The sequence below is a fragment of the Microcaecilia unicolor genome, chromosome 12 (assembly GCF_901765095.1).
Source record: "Microcaecilia unicolor chromosome 12, aMicUni1.1, whole genome shotgun sequence".
In the NCBI taxonomy this organism is placed as follows: domain Eukaryota; kingdom Metazoa; phylum Chordata; class Amphibia; order Gymnophiona; family Siphonopidae; genus Microcaecilia; species Microcaecilia unicolor.
In genome coordinates, this window is record NC_044042.1 from 73363475 (window position 1) to 73389215 (window position 25741).

Sequence of the window (25741 nt, forward strand, 5' to 3'; positions counted from 1 at the left end):
CACATGCGCACTCTTTATAGGGGGTGATCAGCTGTTCCGTAAGCGCAGGAAGCATTAATTATATGAATACTAACATAGTAACATAGTAGATGACGGCAGAAAAAAAGACCTGCACGGTCCATCTAGTCTGCCCACGATAAACTCATATGTGTATACCTTACCTTGATTTGTACCTGTCTTTTTCAGGGCACAGACCATATAAGTCTGTCCAGCAGTATTTCCCGCCTCCCAACCACCAGTCCCGCCTCCCATCACCGGCTCCGGCACAGACCTCGTATAAGTCTGCCCTCCCCTATCCTAGCCTCTCAACCACCAACCCCTCTTCACCCTGCCACCCAATTTCAGCTAAGCTTCTGTGGATCCATTCCTTATGCACAGAATACTTGCCATTCAATCTCCCTATTCAGGCCACTAGGGGCCACTGTGTGCCAACGATAGATTAATTCTTGTTCTTTCCTGAGAAGGATCCGAGAAGCATCACCCCCTAAAGGTAAATTAATTTGAAGAAGCACCACAAATTTTAAATCTTTAATCGTGTGTTGCATTTGTTGCCAATGTTCTACAAGTGGGGCTTCACTTTTACAGGTCCTCAAATTGCTTAGATGCTCCCCAATTCTTTGCTTAATACGTCTATTCATGTGTCCTATGTACCACTTGGTACAAGGGCACATAATGCCATAAACAACCCTCAACAAATTGCAGTCTGTGGAGCTATTAAGAAAAAAAGGTTTGCCAGATTTGGGGTTAGTGACCATTGTAGTATGCCAAGCATGTTGGCAATATACACATCTGCCACAACTCTTGTGACCTTGTATTTCAGATGTAATAGTCCGACAAGATGGTTTAATCGAAGAAAAAATCTCACCTAAATTACGGTCATGTGTATAAGCAAATGTGGGTACCCGATCAAAACCAAGATCTGCTAACATAAACCAATGTTTGTTGATAATTTTCTTAATAGAGGTAGTTTGGTGAGAATGAGGCAGCACACAGACAAATCGTTCATTTTTATCCAGGGATTTGGGGGACGGATTCAATAACCACTGTCGATCAGCATTCGTAGCTCCTTTGAAAGCTTTCTTAATCACTCTGTTGGGGTAAGCTTGAGTTTTAAATTTATTGTATAAGTCAGTCGCTGAATTTCTGAAACATTCTTTGGAAGTAGATAGTTTTTTCATACTTAAGAATTGCCCGATAGGGATTCCATTCTTTGAAGCAGTTGGGTGAAAACTATGGTAATGCAGTAACGTATTCGAATCAGTTGGTTTCCGAAAAACTTCTGTGATGAAACTCCCTTCTCGCATATGAATCATGACGTCTAAAAAATTGATGGATTGACCCCCAATCAATGACTCAAATTTGATGTGTGCATCAACTGAATTCAAATGATGAAAAAATTGTTGTAGCTCATTCATAGTTCCGGTCCAAATGAGGATGACATCATCAATAAAACGTTTCCATACTAATATTTTGGAGGCAAATCTTGATGAGTACAGGAACTTTTGCTCGAAGTCCGCCATATAAAGGCATGCGATGGTTGGGGCCACGGTAGCACCCATCACTATACTGTGGGTTTGCAGGTAAAATCTCTCTTCAAATTGAAAATAGTTTTTCTTAATTATAATCTCTGTTAGATCATTTAATAAAATTATTTTCTCCAGAGAGATCTCGAGCTGTTGAAGATGGGAGTTTACAAGGCTACAAGCATCATCATGAGGGATGCTAGTGTATAATGACACTACATCCAAAGACACTAGTATAGTTGGAATATGTAGAGGTTGAATATCTTGCAAAATTTGTAAAAGATGAGCCGAGTCTCTCAAATAAGAGGGTGTTTGATGTACTCTCGGTTGTAAGTAAAAGTCCAAATATTGAGAGAGAGGCTCATTGAGAGATTCACACCCTGAGACGATGTGACGACCCGGAGGATGTATCAATGTTTTGTGAATCTTCGGAAGGAAATATATAAAAGGTGTACGAGGGTATGGTTTAAAATGGTACTGGTATTCTTTATGAGTTATTACTCCAGACCGAGCAGACAATAACAGAGTATTATTGACTATCTGTTGGAATTCAGGTCCAGGATCCTGATCCAATATATGATAAAACTTGGAATCAGATAGCTGATGATGTGCTTCCAGACGGTAATCTTCAGTATTCTGAACCACCACCCCTCCCCCCTTATCCTGGTTTCTGTTAGGATTTACTTATTAAATTTTAAACTGCCAGATGTGAAGAAGGGGATAAGGGCACAGAGAGGGGGGGGGGGGGGGTTACCGGCGGAGGAGAAGATAAGGCCCAGAGGAGGGGACAACCCAGATTCTCAGCTCAAGGAGTTCCACGTGTCAGGAGAAGTCATAGATCATTTTCCCCAGAGGTCTGGAGGCAGGGTAAAAACAACGATTCCCAGCAGCCCTTGAGGAGGTCTTACAACAGAATCAAAGACTTCCTATCCAAGCAGCCCCCAGTGGAGCCCAAGGGAAAGGAAGGTAAAGGTGAAACCCAAGACAGGGTCGGGAGGCCAGGAATGGAGGGGGAGCCTCTAAGCAGATCTAATCAGGGGGAGGAGGATCAGCTGGGGAATGGGTGGGGCGAGGAGCCCATGGAATGGAAGGGGGAAGAAAAGGAGGAGGATGTGAGGCAAGAGGAGCCGATGGATATTGCAGCTCTGGCAAGATCCAAAGGTGGAAAGTTCAAACAGCAGGTAACCGCTTGGTGCGGGGTCTGGGTAAAAAAAGGAAGGCAGTGGCTATCGTGGAGGAGCCAGTAAGCAATGGGGTCAAGTGGGAGGAAGCCAGGAGATAGAGCTGGCCAGAGAAGGGTGGGAACCCTGGAGGCTCTCTCCCTCTGAATTGCTGGTGGGATTTTTAAACTGCTTGTTTTTGAACTGCCTGTTTGGAAGTGCTTGTTTTCTTTGAACTGCTTGTTTTTTTGGAACGGTTTTGTTTTTGGAATTGCTTATTTTGAATTGCATCATTGTGACTGCTGAGATTCATGCCCTGTTTGTGTTCAACTGCAGTGTTGAAGCTGATGGGGTATTTCTGAGCTGGGTGTTTATGAACTGCATTTTTGAAGCTGTTGAGATTCCTTAACTGTTTTGCTTTTGGAACTGCATTATTAAAAACTACTGGGTTTTTTTGAACTGTTTGTTTTTGGAACTACATTCTTGAAACTGCTGGAGTTATTCTCCTGACTATATATTTTGGGAACTGTGCTGAAATAGTGCTGCTGATGTACCCCAGGTCAGAGGGCACTTCTGAGGATTACAGGGTGTTGTATCCCGGTGGATTATCATATATAAAACTTGGGCCGGAGGCCAGCGTTTCCTTTAAAGGAGCGGAGGGATCCTTCACACAGAACCTAGACCATTCTTCTAACATTCAGAGATCCCTTCTCATCGTTTCTACTCCCTCCAGGGTATCCACTCTATTGGCTGTTTTCGTGTCATCCGCAAAAAGGCACACCTTTCCTTCCAACCCTTCAGCAATATCTCTCACAAATATATTAAACAGAATAGGCCCCAGAACCGACCCCTGAGGAACTCCACTGCTCACCTTCCTTTCCTCCGAGTGGATTCCATTTACCACCACCCTCTGTCACCTGTCGGTCAACCAGTTTCTTATCCAGTTCACCACTTTCGGTCCTAAGTTCAACCCTTTCAGCTTATTCACGAGTCTTCTGTGGGGGACCGTATCAAAGGCTTTGCTAAAGTCCAAGTAGATTACATCTAGTGCACGTCCCTCATCTAGTTCTTTGGTCACCCAGTCAAAGATTCGTTTGGCAGGATTTTCCTTTGGTAAAGCCATGTTGCCTCGGGTCCCATAACCCGTCGGCTTCTAGAAAGTTAAGTATCCTTTCTTTCAGCAGCGACTCCATTATTTTTTCCTACCACCGACGTGAGACTTACCGATGTGTAGTTTCCCACTTCTTCCCTGTCTCCACTTTTGTGAAGAGGGACCACATCCGCTCGTCTCCAATCTCTCGGAACCTTTCCCGTCTCTATAGATCTATTAAATAAATCTTTAAGAGGTCCCGCCAGGACCTCTCTGAGCTCCTTCAGTATCCTGGGATGTATCCCATCCAGCCCCATAGCTTTGTCCACCTTCAAATTCTCCAGCTGTTTATAAACTCTTTCTTCCATAAATGGCACAGTATCCACTCCATTCCCAGATGTTCCCTCGGCAGCCAACCACGGTCCTTCTCCAGGATTTTCCTCCGTGAACACTGAAGAGAAATAATTGTTTAGCATGTTCGCTTTGTCTTCATCACTCTCCACATAGCCATTCTCATTATCTTTCAGTCTTGCAATTCCATTCCTATCTCTTCTCCTTTCTCCAATATATCTGAAAAAAGTCTTGTCACCTCTCTTTACATCTTTAGCCATTTTTTCTTTCGCTCGCGCTTTCGCTAGCTGTATTTCCCTCTTTGCTTCTTTCAGTTTAATCCGACAATCTTTTCTGTGATCCTCTCGTTGCGTTCTTTTGTATTTCTTGAACAAAGCCTCTTTTGCTCTTATTTTTTCAGCTACTTGTTTGGAGAACCATATAGGCTTCCTGCTTCTCTTGTTTGTGTTTACTTTCCTCACAAAAAGATCAGTCGCCATATTTATAGCAGCCTTTAGCTTGGACCACTGTTTTTCCACTTCTCCTACGCCTTTCCACGCCAACAGTTCCTTCTTCAGGTATTCCCCCATTTTATCAAAATCAGTACGTCTGAAATCCAGTACTTTGAGTTTTGTGCGTCCACACTCCGCCTTCGTCCTTATATCAAACCATTCGATGTGATGATCACTATTACATAGGGGGGCACTCACCCGGATATCAGAAACACTACCTCCATTAGTGAGCACTAGATCCAGCATCGACCCTTCCCTCGTGGGTTCCGTCACCATTTGTTTGAGCCAGGCACTTTGACAGGCATCCACAATCTCCCTAGTTCTTTCCGATTCCGCAGACAGGACGTTCCAATCCACATCAGACAAATTGAAATCTCCCAACAGTAGCACCTCCCCTTTCATCCAATCTTTTGAATATGTTCTATCAGATCCTTGTCTAACTTCTCCGTAGATAACTCCCGTGTGGATACAGGTTCCATCTTCTCTTTCCAGGATGATCCATAAAGCTTCTTCTTTTCCCCAGGTTTCCTGCATTTCAGCCGCTCTGATATTCTCTCTCACATACAGAGCCACTCCTCCACCTCTTAGGCCCTCTCTATGCTTCCTAAAAAGATTATAGCCCGGTACAGTCACATCCCATTCATGAGAATCGTTGAACCACGTCTCCGTAATAGCAACAATATCCAAGTTTTCTTCAAACATCAGGAATTGCAAGTCTTGAACCTTTGTACTTAGACTATGAGCATTTGTGCACATAGCTTTCCATGTGCTTAGTGAGTTTGGGTGTTTTTTATATGTTTATGTAGGGCCAGATGGACATGGAAGAGGGGAGCGGACCTACCTGTGTGAATCGCAGCGCTGCCAGCGACGGGCCAAAAAAAGAATGCTGCAGGGACCGAGGCAGCGGCGGGGAGGAGAAGAATTTGAGGCAGGCAACATTCCAGGATGGCTGGGCCTGGAGCTGCGGGAGAAAAGGCAGTGAGGGATGTTGGGTTAGGGCTACTTAGGGCGGGCCTCAAGCAAAAGTGGCTGGGCCTGGGCCCGTCCAGGCCCGCCCGTGGCTACACCCCTGCTGCTGACACAGGAACAAGAAGGATTTATTAGCAGGGGAGTTCAAACCCCTAAACTAGGCTATAATGTCCCTCAGGGTAAGGCCCCCTCAGGTGTTAGCCCCCTGGTTCAGAAAAATATAAACAAAGAAAAGAATAGGACAGGCAGTCCTCAGGCTATAGCCTCTCCTGATAGACAACACAGTCCTTGGAATGCAGCCTTCCCAAACATTCAGTGTTAATCAGGCCCAAACCCTCAGAAAACTTGCAGCTCCCCTAGAGTTCAGGCCCCATAAGGGTTTTTTTCAAAAACACATTTATTAATTTTAACAATCATAATATACATCTTATGAATGAAATACAGAAATTTGGCAATAGACTAAGGAAATACAAACCAAGTCTCTAATAATCCTATATAATAATTCTAACCTCCAACATTCTGAGCTGCCTGGAACCGTGGATCCCTTGGAGGTGGTCTGGACATTGTGAAGATGAGGCTTCTGCTCCCACTCTCCAGCAGGCCTCACTGGCCTGTGGCCTCTGAACAGGACTCCAACCGGCCTTTTCCCAGCATCCTGAGCAATCCAACCTCAAGCTCCTGGGCCCCTTTTTCACTCAGGGTGAGCTGGTTCTCAGTATCAAATTGTATGCAGATTAGCATGTTACCCTTACTCGATCAGGGTGACCTGGTTCTCCAGAGGCAAAATTAAACAGGTCTCACCAACAGCATATTCCTCAGGCAATTCTTTATTCCAGCCCCTGGGCACACTTCTTCTAGCTTAAATACTTTATACATTCACATATCTTCACACTGAGCCTCCCCACACAGATTTCTGGGCTCAGCACTAACTTCAATACTTTGGGGACTTCTAACCACAGGCTTTGCAGCCTGCTTCTCAGTACTGGGATGCACAGCCCCCCCCCTCCTTTGAACACCCAGTCCTTCCTTCTTTGGACCCACAGTCCTAGACACACAGTCCTTCCTGCTTTGGACACACAGTCCTGGACACTCAGTCCTTCCTTCTTTGGACACACAGTTCCTCTAAGTACTGAGGCTACACAGTCCAACACTAATGCTTTAGGGACTTCTTACCCCAGCCTGCTTTTCTTCCTTGAGCACACAGTCCACCACAAGTTCATAGGGTTCAGCTAGTTCTTTCCAGGGAGATCCCCTTTCTTCAGCTACCAGCCCTCTCTTCTTCCTTTCACTACTCAGGTGGGGTATAAAGTGGTTAATAGCTAAACAGGACCCAGCCCATAACCGCCTGCACCTGTAGCCATCCCAGGACTCTCCCCGGTCCTAGCAACCTCCACCTATCCCGGCCCCTACTGGCTCCCTCTAGTGGCTCACCCGGACATCCTGGACATTTTTAGGGGAACAGCGCCATCTAGGGGCCTGCCCAGGATAGGACCACCTCTTACTCTTCACAACATGTTGTAGTAGATAATAGTGACGTCACACAACCCACACCAGATTGGCCAGTAGAAGGGAGAGGGGCGGAGCCACGATACAGGGAGCAGCGAATCAGCACAACACGGGGAATGCACAGCAGCAGGAACAGAAGCCTCTCTCACACAGTCACTCTCTCAAACATACACACTCAGAGAAAAACCTTGCTAGCGCCCGTTTCCTTTCAAACAGAAACGGGCCTTTTTCACTAGTTTGTTAATATCGATCACAATTTTTAAGTAAATGATCCAAGATAGAAATTAACAAACAAAACTAGGTATATTTCTTTATACACCTTAAAATCAAGTAGTATTAATTACACAGGTTATCCCAGAAACTTACTCTAAGCAGTCTTACAGTGTTTCATCTGTGACTAGACTATTACATTCACCACTTATTAAGAATTCTTCTAATTGGGATCAAAGAATTGAAACTGCTTGGATTGAAATATTAAATGGCAAATGCATAGAAATTTAAGTACAAAACTTGTACCTATTGCCAAAGTCCTCGGGCGTAAAGCTAGAAAAGCTTTACGTCTTTTCTGCGTTTCTCTGGATAAGTCCAGATACATTCTTATTTTTGATCCCAAAAATATAGAATCTAGATGTCTCAAGGAAAGTTTTAATACTGAGTCTCTATCCATCTCCAAAGCAAAAGATACCAATGTTGTTCTCTGTGTTATAACTTCTAAAGAAGATTCTAGAAAAGATGTAAGATTCATTGCATCCCCCCCCCCCCCCCCCCTTGAGGTTGTAACACACCAGAGTCTTTTTTTATATTAGTTTGTAGGTAAAAGGCTAAGGTTATAGGTGGAAGTGAATCTTCTAACATCCCCAGAATTTCAATCAAGTATTTTTTAACCATTTGTATTGGTGTTACTAAAGGTGATCCAGGGAAATTTATCAATCTCAGATTAAGCCTCTGGGATTGATTCTCTAAGTATTCTAAATGTCTGAAAGTGAATTTTTTTTTCCTTTAATACAGTTTGTCCCAAAAGTTCCACTTTTTGTATTTTTTCATCCAATTGTTTTACTTCAGAAGCTTGTTGTGTACAAAACCGTGAATGAATAAGAGCAGCTTCCGATAAAGATTTAATTACTTTAGTATTTTCTACTATCAAAGTTTGTAAGATTGATTGCATAGTAAAAGTCAGGTCCCAGAGTGACTCCATTGTCACTACGGTTGGCTTTTCTATTTTTCCCACAGAAAAATCAGGAAGAGGGGCTTTAGCAGCCTGTTGCAAAGTACTCATTATCTGTCCAGACAGCATAGGAGAAGATGTTCCTCTTAGTTCTTCCGGGTTGCTATCACTTCGCCTCCGCGTGGGCAAGTTCCCCCCCTGCTCACTCAAATCTTCACTCCAGGATTGAGCTGCAGGACTTGACTCCAGTTTACCTCTTGCTGGTTGGGGAGGAGCCGCACACTCGACGGGGCTAAGAGAAACCCCATCGACACTGCTAGCAAGCGCCGAAACGCTTGCTTCGGCTGCAGGAGTAGAAGTTGTTCTGGGACCTGACGCCACTACGAACTGATCCAGGGTCGTCTGCTGGAGCTGGTGAGTCCCGATAGGGATGGGGAGAATTTCCCTAACTTTGCCTCTCCTTTTCCCCATTCTGGTGGCAGGAGAGGAACCCTCTTCAGTTGCGATTAGGTCTCAGAAATGGGGGCATCTGGCGCTGCGGCTCAGACTGTCGCCATCTTGGATCCCCCATAAGGATTTCTAACTTCTCCCCTTTCTGCAGGGCAGTTCACCATCCACAGTCCAGCCAGTCTCCCTGGCAGCTCCTTGGTTCAGAAAACAATACATCGTCCTTAATAGTCTCTGCCCCTGTTCAGAAATAGCCAGCCGCCTGCCCTTTCCTCCGTCTTGGATAACCCTTGGGGTAAGTAGGGCTGGCAGTTCTCCCCCCCCCCCCCACCTCTCAAGGCCTCCTCCCGTACCTTCAGGGACTGCGTATGGCCACCTTTTCAGTCTCCCACTCCATGGTCGCTGGCTCTTCTTCCTTAGGCTGCTCTAGGGCTGGACTCCTCCCTTCATCCTCATACTCCATGGCCTCTCTCTCCTCATATATCTCCATTTTCCTATCATGACCTGAATCCTCCAGGAAGTCTTCCCTGTGACGGTGAAGCCAGGGAAACTGAGCTTCATCCTTCCATCTCCCTCTAGTGGGGAAAGGAGTACCTAGCTCACCCGGCCTCGAGCCTGTGCTCCCCCTGCAAGGACTTCTGGTACCTGGAGTTCAGGGCTCAACCGCTTCTTTGGGAAATACTGAATGTCAGCCTTGTCACACATGGTCTGCTTGACAAGGAACTCAATCTCGGCATCACTGAAATTGCACTTCCTGATCGTGGTCTTCTTTTTGGGTGCCATAGCAATTGTGGGATGTGGAGAGTTGAAAATCCCAAGATGCACATTTTTATAGGGCACTGTAGACATTTCACCTGCAGCTACTTAGACTACAGGAGGGGGCACACTACAGCCCCCTCCTGCACACTATCTTTTTATTGTGACCCACACATGAAAAGATTTTGGGAAGAATGACATCTCTATCCCTCAACAGTGCCTGGAATCTTCCATACCATCCATCTCCCCTTTCATTTCCCTCCTTCCATCATTCCTCTCCTCTTTCTGTTATCCCCCTCCCTAAGATCTGCCTTCTTTCTCTCCCCTCTTTCATCTAGTTTCTGCCTCTGTCTACCCCTTCTATACAGCATCTGCCCCATGTCTCTCCACTTCAATCAGTAACTCCCTCCTCTCTGTCTCACTCCTTCTATACAGCATCTGCACCCTCTCTATCCCCTCCCCTTTCCAAAATGATAAAGGGGATGGAACTCCTCTGGTATTAGGAAAGGCTAAAGAGATCAGGGTCTTAAGTACATAAGTACATAAGTAGTGCCATACTGGGAAAGACCAAAGGTCCATCTAGCCCAGCATCCTGTCACCGACAGTGGCCAATCCAGGTCAAGGGCACCTGGCACGCTCCCCAAACGTAAAAACACTCCAGACAAGTTATACCTAAAAATGCGGAATTTTTCCAAGTCCATTTAATAGCGGTCTATGGACTTGTCCTTTAGGAATCTATCTAACCCCTTTTTAAACTCCGTCAAGCTAACCGCCCGTACCACGTTCTCCGGCAACGAATTCCAGAGTCCAATTACACGTTGGGTGAAGAAAACTTTTCTCCGATTCGTTTTAAATTTACCACACTGTAGCTTCAACTCATGCCCTCTAGTCTTAGTATTTTTGGATAGCGTGAACAGTCGCTTCACATCCACCCGATCCATTCCACTCATTATTTTATACACTTCTATCATATCTCCCCTCAGCCGTCTCTTCTCCAAGCTGAAAAGCCCTAGCCTTCTCAGCCTCTCTTCATAGGAAAGTCGTCCCATCCCCACTATCATTTTCGTCGCCCTTCGCTGTACCTTTTCCAATTCTACTATATCTTTTTTGAGATACGGAGACCAGTACTGAACACAATACTCCAGGTGCGGTCGCACCATGGAGCGATACAACGGCATTATAACATCCGCACACCTGGACTCCATACCCTTCCTAATAACACCCAACATTCTATTCGCTTTCCTAGCCGCAGCAGCACACTGAGCAGAAGGTTTCAGCGTATCATCGACGACGACACCCAGATCCCTTTCTTGATCCGTAACTCCTAACGCGGAACCTTGCAAGACGTAGCTATAATTCGGGTTCCTCTTACCCACATGCATCACTTTGCACTTGTCAACATTGAACTTCATCTGCCACTTGCACGCCCATTCTCCCAGTCTCGCAAGGTCCTCCTGTAATCGTTCACATTCCTCCTGCGACTTGACGACCCTGAATAATTTTGTGTCATCGGCGAATTTAATTACCTCACTAGTTATTCCCATCTCTAGGTCATTTATAAATACATTAAAAAGCAACGGACCCAGCACAGACCCCTGCGGGACCCCACTAACTACCCTCCTCCACTGAGAATACTGGCCACGCAATCCTACTCTCTGCTTCCTATCTTTCAACCAGTTCTTAATCCATAATAATACCCTACCTCCGATTCCATGACTCTGCAATTTCTTCAGGAGTCTTTCGTGCGGCACTTTGTCAAACGCCTTCTGAAAATCCAGATATACAATATCAACCGGCTCCCCATTGTCCACATGTTTGCTTACCCCCTCAAAAAAATGCATTAGATTGGTGAGGCAAGACTTCCCTTCACTAAATCCGTGCTGACTTTGTCTCATCAGTCCATGTTTTTGTATATGCTCTGCAATTTTATTCTTAATAATAGCCTCCACCATCTTGCCCGGCACCGACGTCAGACTCACCGGTCTATAATTTCCCGGATCTCCTCTGGAACCCTTCTTAAAAATCGGAGTAACATTGGCTACCCTCCAGTCTTCCGGTACTACACTCGATTTTAGGGACAGATTGCATATTTCTAACAGTAGCTCCGCAAGTTCATTTTTTAGTTCTATTAATACTCTGGGATGAATACCATCAGGTCCCGGTGATTTACTACTCTTCAGCTTGCTGAACTGACCCATTACATCCTCCAAGGTTACAGAGAATTTGTTTAGTTTCTCCGACTCCCCCGCTTCAAATATTCTTTCCGGCACCGGTGTCCCCCCCAAATCCTCCTCGGTGAAGACCGAAGCAAAGAATTCATTTAATTTCTCCACTACGGCTTTGTCCTCCTTGATCGCCCCTTTAACACCATTTTCATCCAGCGGCCCAACCGACTCTTTGGCCGGTTTCCTGCTTTTAATGTATCTAAAAAAATTTTTACTATGTATTTTTGCTTCCAACGCTAATTTCTTCTCAAAGTCCTTTTTTGCCCTCCTTATCTCCGCTTTGCATTTGGCTTGGCATTCCTTATGATCTATCCTGTTACTTTCAGTTGGTTCTCTTCTCCACTTTCTGAAGGATTGTTTTTTGGCTCTAATGATTTCCTTTATCTTACTGTTTAGCCACGCCGGCTGACGTTTAGTCTTTTTTCCCTTTTTTCTAATACGTGGAATATATTTGTCCTGAACCTCCAGGATGGTGTTTTTAAACAGCATCCATGCCTGATGCAAGTTTTTTACTCTGCGAGCTGCTCCTTTCAGTCTTTTTTTCACCATTTTCTTCATTTTGTCGTAATCACCTTTTCTATAGTTAAACGCTAGCGTACTTGATTTCCTAGTTTCACTTCCTTCAATGCCAATATCAAAACCGATCATATTATGATCACTGTTATCAAGCGGCCCTCGTATCGTTACCCCCTGCACTAGATCATGAGCACCACTAAGGACTAAGTCTAGTATTTTTCCTTCTCTTGTCGGCTCCTGAACTAGCTGTTCCATGAAGCTGTCCTTGATTTCATCAAGAAATCTTATGTCCCTTGCGTGTACAGATGTTACATTAACCCAGTCTATATGCGGGTAATTGAAATCCCCCATTATTATTGTGTTGCCCAGTTTGTTTGCGTCCCTGATTTCCTTTAACATTTCCGCATCCGTCTGTTCGTCTTCAACTTGGAAAAGAGATGGCTGAGTGGAGATATGACTGAGGTCTACAAAATTCTGAGTGGTGTAGTAGAAGTGAATCGATTTTTTACTTTTTCAAAAAGTACAAAGACTAGGGGACACTCAATGAAGTTATACAGAAATACCTTTAAAACAAATAGGAGGAAATATTTTTTCACTCAACGAATAGTAAAGCTCTGGAACTCTTTGTCGGAGGATGTAGTAACAGTGGTTAGTGTATCTGGATTTTAAAACGGTTTGGGGGTGGGTGTTAATTTGGAGAGAATTTTTAATGTAAAAGAAAAGCGCTGGATCTCTGATTTACAATCTGTAACACCAGGAGGTCTGAATGAAGAATTAGATTGGTTCTTGCTGGTGTGTTTTTTTTTTTTTTCAGAGACTGCTATGTAGATCCTTTGCATGCTTTGTAAGTCATAATGATTACATATTGCATTATTGAATCAGAAACATGCAAAGCCCGACACCATGAAGGAATTACATCCATACAATAGGCTTTCTTTGTTTTATTTTAGATGAACACTTTATTGTCACATTCACCATAAATGTAATGGGAACCTTTCAGAGCCAATGGAAAAAGCAGAACGTTTTGTTTCATAATACCATTTTATTTTTAGTCCTCTATACTGTTCAGAGTAAGGAAACCATTCATATACATTTTTTTCATGTTTTCATTCATCAATTCATTCATCCATTACACTATTTGTCCATATTAACAACCCATTCACACACTTACCATTCCCATATCTCATTTATTACATATCTTTATGCACATAATTATCACCTGGTTTCAATGGGATATCATAGTTTTTTGTAATTTTTCTTGATATTAAAATTTATGGTCATTGTGACGATATTTAAATTTATCTCCATATATATTTCCAGCACACATTACCATTCACAGGTTTCAACCATATCCTCCTATATTATTAATATGTGTAGCAATATGCATGCTATGAATTGTCAAGTCTCTCGAGACTTGTATAGCTGTTTCTTAAGAGTTATTTAGCTATAAGTCTCAATATCTTGAAGTATATTTCCCCTAGCACATCAACCACACCTAACTCTCTGTTCTTTTCTGAAGTTCCTTTATTGAATAACCTAGGTGATTACTCACAGTTAGATGTTCATAAGCATAAAGGAACCCCTGTAGTTCATGAGCTGTATCAGTGGAGAGAAGGTAGAAGCTTAAGTGGGCTCAGTTCATTGCGGACATAAGAAAAGTAGTTCCACAGATAGAGGCAGCTCGGAGTTAGGTGTTAGGACTGCAAGTACCCTATCTAGGAAAGTATTTTACGGGGTGAAAAGACTAGTGCTTTTCCAGAGCTACAACAGGATCATTGCTTTGTCCTGGAGCAAAATGGATTACTGTCCTCATGGACAGGGGGGGGGGGGGGGGGGGGGGGCCGAGCCAGAAGCTCATACAGAATCAGAGAAGAAGGAGTAGAAAAGGCCAATAGGACAAAGCCTGTCCTCGAGTGGAAGGGTGGCTCTAGGGGCCGCCCCTGATTGGAGGAAAAGGTCATACCTGGCTGACCTCTCAGGACAGAGGTAGTAAGACATGGCCCGGAAGTGCTGGCACATAAACAGAGAAGCAAGCTTGGCTGAGACAGAGGAGTGATCTAAGCAGCATCACAACCAGTAGTAACAGATCTTATACAGACAGGCAAGTGGGGTTGCGTTGTCTGTGAACTACATTACACACAATGCATTGCTCACACACATATCTTAGCAGTGAAGACTGCAGCAGTCAAGATCTTTAGGAGTAAGAATAGCAGTGAAGGCATTAACACATTTTAGGGTCACACTACAACTAGTGCCAGGCTGTCAGGGGACAGAACACTCCCTGTCTGGTATCGGAGATACCATTATAATTATTATCGCATGTTATCAAGTACTAGCATGCAAAGTCCATTGTCTGTATTCAGGTTGTCTGTCAGCTGTCACGACCCCAGGCTTTAAACAAACAGGTCATGTGCATCAAACCGCACCAAACCTGTCGGCATTGCTAGCTCAGCGGTCATCAGGCACGGGTTGCAGCAGCGATGGCCAAGTCTCGCATCACCACCTTGAACAAGAGATCGCCCTGAAAGCTAGAATGGTTGACCTAGAGGCGGAAGATACCACAGGAGGGCTGAGGTCGCAAGAAGAAGGGCCAAGTGTCGCGTTTCGAGGGCCTCTGAATACTGTCAGTCCTCAAGTCAACTCTAGACAACACCAAAGAGAGAGAGAGAGTCTTTGTCTTTGATCTTCATGGGAGGATGGCGACTCTCGTGCTTGTGCTTCTTCGGGTGTCCAGAAGCAAAAACTTGGTTGTGGATCCTACGGGCCAATTCATGTAGACAGGATGCTTCATTGGGTGCGCTGTTGCAGCTGGGTGGCGACCCCAAAGGGTGAATTCCCAGCTTAGGCCAAGGCGGCGTTTGCTGAAACCAGGGTGTGTCTGCACCCAAGTCTAGATCTTTCAGGTCTCTGCATGGTCTACGAAGGGAATGACTCATCTTTACCGAACTCTCTGTTCATTATGCTCAGGAACTCTTTATTCTTTTGTGAGAAGGTGGTTCATCTCCATCTTTGGTGTTCTGGAACACTGAGCTTCCCAGGTGTTCTCCTAGGCCTGCTGAGAGACTGTTTTGTAGAGCGTTGGGACAATGCTCTGTTTCTTCTGGGCGGGAGCTTCTTTGGTGGTTAGATGTTGGTACATGGCTCGAACAAGGAAGAGCGCCCGCTGTTCTAGGACATTGGTGTGTAAGTACCCTTGACATTTGACTTTCTTGTTCGCTTGAGGCAGGCATCGCCTACTGTTGTCCAACCTAAGTTGGGTGGGTGTGCATAGGGAGCACTGCGTGGGCTCTTGCACGATTCACGGATGTCCAGGGATTCTGGTACATCTCTGTCCGGCAAGAGCGAGATCTCAGCATCTGGATTCAAGTAGGCAATCTGGTTGGTTGTGGGCCTCAGGTAAGGGTGATTCCGGGCAGCCTGTAGCGTGGGAATTTCACCCTTGTCACCTGGTATCTGTTCACGTTCAGCCCTTGTGGGTGACCGTGGCATGGTGTCGCCATTCATATCCTCTATCGCGGTCACCGCTTGCTGCTTGCCTTGCCGTCTGTATGGCCTTTGCACAAGTTTTGATGCTGTCTGGGGAGTAGTTTTGGTGGATGTTCGAACAGGTCATGGCGCTCTGATCTTGCGAGAGGCCTGTCGCACTGCTCATCTATGACGACATACGTTTTGGCTGCTTTGCCATGTCGTCGTTCAAGGTGCACTTCGGTCAAGCAGCGCTCAGGGCGATCGCTGGACTGGGTAAGCTCCGTGCTCCCCAGATCTTTGCTGGTCAGATACTCTACTGGCTCATCTCTTGCTGTGGCTTCAAGTCGAGCAGCTGACGTCGCTGCCGGTGGTTGGCTTGCGCCTTTCCGACGCCTGATGCGGAGTGTGGCTGTCCGGCTCTCTCTGATTTAGACCAAGGGAGTTCAACCGATATCCGGTCTCTTTTGCCCACACCTGTGTGAAGGCTCAGACTTTGCGGTGAGCGTTCTTGCTCAGACTCTTTTTCCTTCGCCTTGTGTGAAGGCTCAGACTCTGCGGTGAACGTTTTTTGCATGAAGGTTACGAAATGCTTTTCTCATCTCTGGTTTTCCTTCTCAAAGTTTTCTGCAGTGAAGCAAGTTGACAAGGGCGTAACTTCTGTTGTTCGGGAGCCGAGACCTGGGCTACGAAATGGGAGGGTGCCATCAGCTGTTCGCCTCGCCTTTCCTGAATTCTTTGTTTCATGACGTTCAGGAACTCTTTATCTTCTATAGAGAAGGCCGGTTTGTCATCATCTTCAGTGGTGTGGAGCACCGAGCTTCCCAAGTGTTCACTCAATCTGCTGTGGAGGGTGGTTCGGTAGAGTGTTGAGTCACTCTTCCATTGCTTGTAAGCGGGTTCTCTTTGGTCAGGTGCTTGGTGCATGGTTCAAATTAGGAAGCGGTGCTCGTCTTCCAGGCCGTTGGTGGCGAGCACCTTGATGTTTGGCTTTGTTTGATCAAGATAGACGTTGCCCACTATTGTCCAACCCAAGTAGAGACGGTGCGCAATAAGGAGCATCACGTGGGCCCCTGCGTGATTCATGGATGCACAAGAATTCTGGTGTGTCCCGGCCCAGCAAGAGTAAGATTTCAGCGTCTGGATCCACAGGCCTGAGCTGGTTGGCTAGGGTCTAGATGCGGGTGGTCCATGCCGCCTCTGGTGTTGGAATTTCATCCTTGTCATCTGGTATCTGGTCACATTCGATCAGTGTGGGCAACCGTGACTTGGAACTTCCATCTATTGCCTTATATCACGTAACCGCTCGCCACTCTTCCCGACATTTGCATGATTCCGTACACGTCCTAATGTCTGTAAGAGGAACAGGCTTGATGGAGCTTGAACAGGTTGAAAACTCTGATCTTGCAAGAGACCGGTTGCCTCTGTTAGTCTATGATAGCGTACTTTTTACTGCTTCCTCGGGTCGCCCTTTGGGATACACCTTGGCTAGGCATATCTTGGTGCAAGACCTCCCTTCGCGGGTCTTCCCATACACCCTCGTCCACTTTGGTGTGGCTTGGAGCGTCGTCGCCTCCCTTTCTTCCGTCTCCCCGCCGTGATCTGTTTCTGGGTTGATACACGGCTTTGCTCCGCTGGGTGTAGAGCACAGATATGTTGGTTACTGCCGCACTCTGCGCACCGGACAGGGGCTCTGCAGTCTCTGGCGAGATGGTCTGAGGAAGAAAGCACCTGTAGCAGAATCTGTACCTCGTAAGCAGCTCCATGCACTCTTTCAAAGGCACTCTCAAGAACCACCGACACTCTCTGAGCGGATGGGGCGCCTTGTGTATTGGACACTGCTCGTTGGGGACCTCTGCATTCTCCATGTTGGGAAGAGTGTCAGGCGTTGAGGATGATACTTCCATCTTATGCACAGAAATGGGTTTCCTGTAAGTTCTGGACGGATTCCCTTCCCAGTACGGTCCCGATTCAGATGGTTCTACCATGAACTAGGGGTCGTTCTCCTTTTGGCTATGTCCCTTATGAAACTTGTGAAGATACTGAAAGGAGGATACTTCCCTTGGTTCTTTGCCTGTATCGTTGTGCCGACTACTGACCACTTCTCCCTTATGTCGTATGGTAACTTCCTTAAGATGCTCTTGGTGCCCTGAGGCGTGGTCTAGCTGGCTGAGGTTTGGAAATCCGTCCTCGGCCTTGACTGCTTCCAGCTCGTGAAGGAGGTTTCTCAGTTCTTGCAACTTGTAGTGGTCTCTAACGGATATCGTTGGGAATCTATCCAACTTGTTGAACAACGAATTCTCCTATGGCTTCCGGGCTCCCATAGACTCCTCAAGTCTTTCCCACATCTCTTCTAACCTTTACACGGGTCGCTCAGATAGGAGTGCTTCAATTCCTCTACGTGTACAGCTGTTTCTTTCCCAAGCCAGTGTAGCATCATGTTCATTCTCTTGCTTGGGAGTGAGCCTCATGTTTCGGCGATGGCGTCCTTGAAGTCTGACTTTCATGCCCGGTAAGGCTCGGGGCGGCCGTCGAACTGGGTCAATCCAGAGCCTCCCAGATCCTTGCGTGCCAGATATCTCACTAGCTCGTCTCCTGTGAGGTTTCGGGTTGAGGCATTGTGGCCGCTGCTGGTGGATTGTCTGACCCTCTGTATGGATATACGTGGGATGCGACCGCTTTGCTGTTTCTTGATTGCCTACGGAGTGTTGAATGATACCCTTGGAGGCGGGTGGTGGTGCATCAGAGCGTATATATACATGCAAAGTCGGTGCGCTGAGAGTCAGCTTCCGGATGTGTCGCACCTCGGGCTTTCTTTCTTGGTTCGCATTCCCAGTGCTGAGGGTAAGTTTGGTTCTTCAAGATTGGAGGGCTCCTCTGGCTCTGAACGTATTGCTGCTCTGCTAGGTGCTGGGGTGTGTGCTATCACATAAGCTTTAGTTCTTCGAGCAGGGTCTTCAGCGGAAAGGTGGCTGAGTCGCTCCGCCACATCACTCAATTCCACCGCTTCTCCGAAGGCATTGGGTTTCGCTTCCAACCTAACGATTTTCTCTGTCTTGCTGGAGCACCTCCAGCCTAAAGTTCAGCTTGGTGGTCACGTCTGTGGCCGTGACCACCCTCAGACTTACCCTGTTTCTGGGAGTCAGTGGCTATGCTGGCTTCTGCTTGTCTCTGTGTCTGTCTCTGTCTTAGTTTCTCTCTGGCTCTGTGTGCTGATTGCCTTACTGGACTCACCTGTGTGGGCTATGCCTCTCCAAGATGGCTGCCACCTCCTCTATGCCAGTATCCAAGATGGCTCCTGCTTGTCCTTCCTGTGGGCTCACTTCCTCTGTGTGTCAAGCCTCTGTTTGGAAGGCAAGGATCTTCCTGCTTCTGTCCTGCTGGTGGTGACTCATCAGTGAATTCCTTTATAAGGAAGGCCTGTGCTGCAGTCAGGCCTTCGCATAGTGTCATTGGTCTGGGTGTCATGCCCAGAGGCCGACAGGTTAGTTAGTGTGTTGCTGCGCTGCTTCTAAGCCTGTCTTCTGTGTGGGCTTCTTGCCCTTCTGTGTGGGCTAGTGCCCTTCGGTTCCCAGTACCTGTGGGCTGCTTGCCCTTCTGCGTGGGCTGCTAGCCTTCTGCCTTTAGTCTGTGTTTAGAGCCTGCTGTTCAGCCCTGGTTTCCCCGTCTGTGTTTGCAGCCTGCCCTACTCCCTGCTTGTATATTCTGTGTGCACATCCTGAACCTTGTATATCCTGTGTGCACATCCTGGTCCCTGCTTGTTCGTCCTGAGTCCTGGTTTTGGCTAGCTAGTGTTATCCGGCTTTCCGCTCTGCCTAGCTGCCATCTTCCCTGTGTGCACAATCCTGATCCTTGTATATCCTGTGTGCACATCCTGGTCCTTGCTTGTTCGTCCTGAGTCCTGTTTTGGCTAGCTAGTGTTATCCGGCTTTCCGCTCTGCCTAGCTGCCATCCTCCCTGTGTGCACATCCTGATCCTTGTATATCCTGTGTGCACATCCTGGTCCTTGCTTGTTCGTCCTGAGTCCTGGTTTTGGCTAGCTAGTGTTATCCGGCTTCCGCTCTGCCTAGCTGCCATCTTCCCTGTGTGCACATCCTGATCCTTGTATATCCTGGGTGCACATCCTGGTCTTTGCTTGTTGGTCCTGAGTCCTGGTTTTGGCTAGCTAGTGTTATCCGGCTTTCCGCTCTGCCTAGCTACCTTCTGTCCCGTGTGTCTACCTTGTACCTTGCTTGTATATCCGGTGTGCTTATCCGGAATCCCTGCTTATGTATCCTGATTCCTGTATCTGTCTAGCTAGCGTGTATCTCTCTGTGGGATTTACCCTGTTACCTGCCTCGACCTAGCTAGTGGGTTTGCCCTGTGGGTATTCCTGTCTCCCCTTCTTCCTTGCTTGTATGTCTGCCCTAGTCCCTGCTCCTGATAAGTTTCTGTCTGTCTAGTCTGTCTGGTGTGCCGGCTTAGCGGCTGCGTGCAGCGCTTAGTGCAGTCTAGTATTGTTCCCTCGTGTTTCCTAGACCCAAGGTGGGTCCTCTGGATCTTCAGTTCCGGCCTTGCCCACAAGTCCTGTCGGCCGCCCGCACGCTAGAGCTCAACTCTAGCGGAAAGGTGGCTAAGTACAGGTGAAGCGGTTCCTGTTCTGCCGGTTCAGTTGCCTACTTCCAGTCCAGAGTTCCGGTCCGGTTCTTCCGGACGTCCAGTTCCAAGACGGTCTTGCCTGCCTCTGCCGCTCCGCGGCAGGGACCCAAGGGCTCACAACTCCCAGTGCTGCCTTGAGGACCTGACAGTATGCAGAGGCCCTCGAGAACGCAACACTTGGCCCTTCTTCTTGCGACCTCAGCCCTCCTGTGGGTATCTTCCGCCTCTAGGTCAACCAGTTCTAGCTTCAGGGCGATCTCTTGTTCAAGGTGGTGACGGCGAGACTTGGCCATCGCTGCTGCAACCTGTGCCTGATGAGCCGCTGAGCTAGCTGCCGACAGGTTGGTGCGGTTTGATGCACGTGACCTGGAGGATCTTGAGCTCTTGGATGTGTGCTTCGAAGAGTGGGAGCTCAGGGAGACGTTATCTCGTATATCTACGCTTGCATTCGCTGTTTCCTCTATGGCTCTTGTTACTTCCTGTTGGGCCTGAGGAGGAAGGAGGTCTGCTGATTCTGCCTGTCTCTCTGACCGCCCTTGTGTGTCTGGCTCAAGGGCTGCCACCTCTGGGGTAGTCTGTGAAGCATTAAGGTCTGCCATTATCTTCTTTGTGTAGAGAGGGGGGGGCTAGATGTGTGGGAGCTCACTCTGAGTGAAGCTGTGCCTGCTTGCTCCTTTAAACTTGCCTCCCTCTGTTCACTGACTCAAAAGAGGGAGATCTTTTTCTTGAGCTGTTCACACCAGGACTGTATCCAATTTCAGTTATAAGTTAATGAGCAGAGTTGCTGAGGGTGAGGAGGGGAGAGGAGTAGCTCAAGTCAGGGTATTGCTTTGATCTGTCTCTTAGCAACTAATTGCTTCCCACCCTTCTTGTCCTGAGAGACTTTAGGGCTCCAATTGCTGGCTCTGGCTGGAAGCAGAGGGGTAGGGGAGCTTGCTCTTGAAATGGGGAAAGGTGCTTGACAAACAATAGGAGGGTACTTCTCACTTAATTGCTCCTTGCAAATGTGGTTGTACAGGGAAGGCAGACAGTCACTGGTTTTAAACCTCTATTATCTTATGCTTTCTTCCCAGAATCAGTGCTTCTAATAGATGCCTTTAACAGATTCAAAGTTGCCTTTTTTTTTTCTTTTTTCAGCTAGTTTCCTCTGCATCCAGATTAGTGTCCATAGTACTACAGGCAGGTTTCCTTTTTCTGGCTAGCTTAGCTCACACATTTAGCCTCTCCACAAGCTTAACTTTCCTGTTTGATTAGATGCTGCACATTTTCATCCTGCTGGAACTCTGGCTGTTATATTAGTCTTTTCACTGTCAAGTCTCTAGAGACTTGTATAGCTGTTTTTAGCTATAAGTTATTTAGCTATAAGTCTCAATATCTTGAAGTATAAACACCTAGCACATCAACACACCTAAATCTCTGTTCTTTTCTGAAGTTCCTTTATTGAATAAACATAGGTGATTACTCACAGTTAGATGTTCATAAGCATAAGGAACCCTGTAGTTTCATGAGCTGTATCAGTGGAGAGAAGGTAGAAGCTTAAGTGGGATCAGTTCATTGCGGACATAAGAAAAGTAGTTCCACAGATAGAGACAGCTAGGAGTTAGGTGTTTGGGAGGCCGTACCCTCTTCTAGGAAGTATTTTCGGGGTTGAAAAGACTAGTGCTTTTCCCGAGCTACAACAGGATCATTGCTTGTCCTGGAGCAAAATAGATACTGTCCTCATGGACAGGGGGGGGGGGGGGGGGGGCGGAGCCAGAAGCTCATACAGACTCAGAGAAGAAGGAGTAGAAAGGCCAATAGGGACAAAGCCTGTCCTCGAGTGGCAAGGGTGGTTCTAGGGGGCAGCCCCTGATTGGAGGAAAAGGTCATACCTGGCTGACCTCTCAGGACAGAGGTAGTAAGAATGGCCAGGAAGTGCTGGCACATAAACAGAGAAGCCAAGCTTGGCTGAGACAGAGGAGTGATCTAAGCAGCATCACAACCAGTAGTAACAGATCTTATACAGACAGACAAGTGAGGTTGTGTTGTCTGTGAACTACATTACACACAATGCATTGCTCACACACATATCTTAGCAGTGAAGACTGCAGCAGTCAAGATCTTTAGGAGTAAGAATAGCAGTGAAGGCATTAACACATTTTAGGGTCACACTACAACTAGTGCCAGGCTGTCAGGGGACAGAACATGAATCACAGTTTATATTTTATTTCATGTTGTCTAATGTTTTATATTTCATTTCATTCATGTGTGTAGCAATATGTATGTTATGAATTGTGATTTGCATATTGTTTAATTTATTTTTTATATTTATGAGTATTCAATTGCATTTTATTTTATATTTTATTTATGTTTTATGTTCAATAGACTCCTGAGGCAGGCACTTTGTGGTGAATCATGGTGCCGTGTCGGGCTTTGCATGTTTTTGCATGTACCTACAATAAATTGTTTTCAATCATTGATGACCTTCTCGTGTCCCTGGTCTTTCTCAAGCCTTCTCCAATTTCCCACTATTATCTACTGACTACGTTCCACGTGGGATTTGTTTTGGTTCTCTTTTTTTTTTTTTAACTTCTAATACTATGTTATTGCGCACCCTGAAAACAGTTATCACTCTTGTACTCTATGATCATTAATTCAGGATGGTGGGATTGATACCTAAAAATATCAAAGTTACATTAAGTATGGCAGGAAAGCACATTTCATTTGTGTAATGAGGACTCATAGGCACTGCTGATCATTTTAATTTGCAGTAAACAACACATTTTATACAAGCAAATGCGTTTTCTTTGCATCAGAAAGGAAGTTTATTTAGTACCAGAGACAGAGAATATCAAAAGATGCTTGTTAGCCTTCATGAATGAAGAACTTTTCTGTCAGCATGCTTTTAATAAAGTGAAAGAAAACGAGATCCACTGCAAAGTTCTTTAAATTTGGAGAGTTTAAGCTTTTCCCCTCAACTTCTTTTCCTTGAGACAACAGTATCTGATGAAAGGCAGATCTTCAGTGTAGCTTACACTTTCTCTTCATATTCCTGTACTTTGGATGCGATAACCACACCATCTACTACCTCATCGGTAATTGTCTTAACCTTTCTGCTTCTCTGTGCTTCTGAAAATTTAATATGTTTGTTTATAATCATTAGAATATATCACATAAAAATAAAATGCGCTGTAAAGAATAAGCATGACTCTTCGGAGCGGGAAATAGAATATTATAATCAGTCACTGCCAGGGGCGTATCTGGACTTCGCCGGTAGGGGGGTCCAGAGCCGAGGTGAGGGGACACATTTTAGCCCCCACCCCAGCGCCCCCGGCACCGCCCCCCACCGCCATTGCCGCGGCAACCCCCTGGCGCTACTGCGAGAACCACCGTACTCAGGAACTGTCACTGGCCCGCCCGTCCCCCCCCCCCCGATGACCCTCTCCACCCCCTGAAGACCCTCTCCACTTCTCCGCTGTCGCTTACCTGTACTGGCGGGGGACCCCATCCCCCACCAGCCGAAGCCGTCGTCCTTCGTTGGTTTGTTTTCTTCCGAGTCTGACTCTGACGTCCTGCACACGTCCTGCACGTACACAACGTGCAGGACGTGTGCAGGACGACAGCTTCGGCTGGCAGGGTTTTGGGGTTGGGGTTGGGGTCCCCCGCCAGAACAGGTAGGCGGCGGCGGGAGGGGGGCTTGTGAGAGCCGTCAGTAGGGGGTCCCAGGGCCAAATCTACGGGGGCCCTGGCCCCCATGGCCCCATTGGAGATACGCCCCTGGTCACTGCAGTAATAAAATCTGTCAGGTGAGGTACTGCAGCAAGGGTTTCTAGCTATTAGTGAGACACATGCACATCTGAACAAAATATTCTCTCTCCCCTCCCCCACCACCATTAACATGGACAACAAACCACTTACCTCTTGTTGCAGGCTTGGTAGTGGGTGGAGTATATGAACTTTGCTGACCTCTGTGGAGAAAAATGTATACATTTTATATATCATTTGACTTAAAATTATTTTGTGAGCTCATGTCCAGGTTGAAATATGTTTGTCTGTTTTTAACAGTGTCATACCATGAACCTTTATTGAATTCAGGTCTGACATCCCCACTCTTTGCATAATAAGGAAAGTGTTTCTTGTTATCTTTATTATTTTCTGGGTGAATGATAACATGAATCTTTAGTCATTAAAATCACTCGGGGGGCCCTTTTATATGCGCACCCAACAGGCGCCAAAGAGGAGTTAACGCTCAGCTACTGCGTGGCTCTTGCTGTAATTTCATTTTTGGCGCATTTTGTTCAAAGGAGGCACACTGTTTCTGATAAGACTGTGCACTATCCATACACAGTAGTTCATACATGCACAATGAACGCTCTGCAGATAATACATACACACAGTCTCAAAAGAGTGTGCACTATTAACAGCAAATGATAAAAGATGAATTTTTGTGTTTTATCTGACTGTTTTTATTTGGTAATTATAGGGAATGAGACATTTTCAATATCTTTGCAAACATATGCCCATCCCTACTAATAACCACTAGTTTTCACCATTTAAGAGAATTTTATGAAATGAACTAAATATTTTTGATACTGGTGCCGTTTACCTTACATCCCCTCTCCATCCAGCAGGCGGCGGTAGGTCTCGATCTCATCTCCAACCGGGTCTTGATGTCCAAGAGCATTTCATACTCTGCAGACTGGTTCTCCATGTCTGCTCGGATTTCACTCAGCTGCTCTTCTATACTAGAAATTGTGGCCTGTATTCTTGCAATCTCCATACAGTAGTGACCTTCTGTTTCTGCTAAGGTATCTTCAAGGGATTTTTTCTGGCAGTAGATTAAAAATATTATCTTAATATTTCCCATTGCAAACCTCAAGACACACTTAACTAATTTGGTTTTCTGGATGATGTAATGGAAGTCAGGTACAGCATTAATAAGGAATAAAATAATATCAGAAGAACCAGAACTTAAAGGATGCAAGAGGCATTGGAATGTTTATTTGACCTGAGGATTGTAGATGATTGTCATAAGCATTTATGACGGTGGGTCTGGGGACCTTTGCTGTTTGTGCAGCTGATTTCAGAACCTGTTTATCTGTTCACCTTTTGCTTGACATTTTTGCCTGACCATTTCTTGTAATTCATCTGACCTTTGCTAAAGGGTGGTATCTCAGAAGGCTGGGTCTAAAGAACATTCTAGCAGGGAGCAGTCAGTCACATTCACATAGGATAGGATATATATCACCCCACCCCTGAATTTTGATATAGTGTAAATATTGGTAAGCCCCCCCCCCCCCAAGGGTGAGTGTGGGGGGAAGGTAATCCTCCACCAGAGTGAGTGTGGGTGAGAGTAGGGACAACCCCTGCCGGCTGGGGACCACAAAACCGTCTACAATAACATCAATGAATATGTATGAGAGATATTTGCATATAGAGCCGGAGTCGGTATATGGCACG

The 25741-nt window shown here is 46.2% G+C and overlaps 2 protein-coding genes across 2 annotated transcripts in view; both read right to left on the minus strand.

Annotated features, from left to right (window-relative positions):
* LOC115481387 (keratin, type I cytoskeletal 47 kDa-like) overlaps positions 1–15688 on the minus strand; it is a 65758-nt gene extending 50070 nt beyond the window's left edge. Inside the window, exon 1 of the mRNA XM_030220476.1 lies at positions 15391–15688. Coding sequence (XP_030076336.1) covers positions 15391–15688 — 298 coding nt within the window. The remainder of the gene's footprint in view (positions 1–15390) is intronic.
* Positions 15689–23078: 7390 nt separating this feature from the next.
* The window catches only part of LOC115481331 (keratin, type I cytoskeletal 47 kDa-like), a 64900-nt gene continuing 62237 nt past the window's right edge, over positions 23079–25741 (minus strand). The window contains exons 7-8 of the mRNA XM_030220387.1: positions 24200–24249; positions 23079–23410 (exon numbers count right to left, since the gene is read on the minus strand). Coding sequence (XP_030076247.1) covers positions 23313–23410; positions 24200–24249 — 148 coding nt within the window. The 3' untranslated portion in view covers positions 23079–23312. The remainder of the gene's footprint in view (positions 23411–24199; positions 24250–25741) is intronic.